Source organism: Austrofundulus limnaeus, unplaced genomic scaffold (genome assembly GCF_001266775.1).
Source record: "Austrofundulus limnaeus strain Quisiro unplaced genomic scaffold, Austrofundulus_limnaeus-1.0 Scaffold547, whole genome shotgun sequence".
NCBI classification, from domain to species: Eukaryota; Metazoa; Chordata; class Actinopteri; order Cyprinodontiformes; family Rivulidae; genus Austrofundulus; species Austrofundulus limnaeus.
In genome coordinates this window covers 159,288-160,423 of record NW_013952949.1, presented here as the reverse complement: position 1 = coordinate 160,423, position 1,136 = coordinate 159,288, and the positions used below count along the sequence as shown (strand labels likewise).

The 1,136-nt window shown below is 35.5% G+C and overlaps 1 protein-coding gene across 3 annotated transcripts in view; it reads right to left on the bottom strand.

Moving 5' to 3' along the window:
* Window positions 1–1,136, bottom strand: part of prkaa2 (protein kinase, AMP-activated, alpha 2 catalytic subunit) — a 34,862-nt gene that overhangs the window by 24,425 nt on the left and 9,301 nt on the right. For 2 of the 3 annotated variants that reach the window (XM_014026360.1, XM_014026361.1), the window contains one exon: window positions 368–461. In XM_014026360.1, the coding sequence (XP_013881814.1) occupies window positions 368–461 (94 nt within the window). The remainder of the gene's footprint in view (window positions 1–367; window positions 462–1,136) is intronic. The other variant, XM_014026362.1, reaches the window with a different exon arrangement.

The following is a 1,136-nucleotide window of genomic DNA, read 5'->3' as shown; positions in this document are numbered from 1 at the left end:
GTCTGGAAGGTGAGGTTAAAAATGACAGATCTTTGTATTTATTATAGAGAATGATAAAAACTAGTATTCTGAAGAAATATGGAGAATTATAAGAGAATTCATGATAATTGTTGTTTGAGTTGGTGTCTTTAATTTTTGTTTTTAATTCATTTTTAAGTGTTTCAAGTTGTTTTGATTTTTGTTGTATTTTTACTTTTCTTTTGAACATATTTTGTGTATTAAAAAGGTGCAGATATAAGATTTATTCTTCTGCTGCTGCCTTTCATTTTATTTGATTTCATTGTGATTGCATTTTTTGTACTTTGTTAATTTGTGTTACAAATGAAATGAATAAAGTTTAAAAAAAAAAGGAAAGAAAAGGTCCTACCCGTCCATTTTTGCAGATGTAGTCRAACAGCTCACCTCCTGACACATACTCCATGACCATGAAGAAATCTGTTGGTGTACTGATCACCTGGTAACTGGAACAAGAAAAGACATTTATTAGCTGTGTAGAGTTTACTGATAAATCACCTCCAAGCCTTTAACTCATTTTATAAAGTCCAAAGCATGCAGAGAAAATCAAGACAAGGTTCATTCAGAGTCTGAGGTAGATAATCTTTTTATAAAGCTCAGCAGCATRAATCACTGCCTGTGGGAAATTCATCAAATCTGTTTAATTCCAGTTAAACCAAGTGAAGCCTGAGAGTCCAAATAACTCCAAACCCAACCACAAGTCCTGTTTGATCACAAAACAAAGTTTTTAATAAACTATTAAAACCAGCTGCTGTTTGTTTTGCTTTGTGTCATTTTTACAGACATGAATATGTCCAGGCCTAAGATCTGAAGTAGGGCTGGGCGAAGAATCGCATTTTCATCTTGATTATGATTTGTTCAAATTTCCGTGATGTGAAAAACACGGACGGAATCCAGTCATGGAATCCAGTCACAGAATCCAGTCACAGAATCCAGTCAGGGAATCCAGTCATGGAATCCAGTCATTGAATCCAGTCACGGAATCCAGTCATGGAATCCAGTCACAGAATCCAGTCATAGAATCTAGTCATGGAATCCAGTCATGGAATCCAGTCATGGAATCCAGTCATGGAATCCAGCCATTGAATCCAGTCACGGAATCCAGTCATGGAATCCAGTCA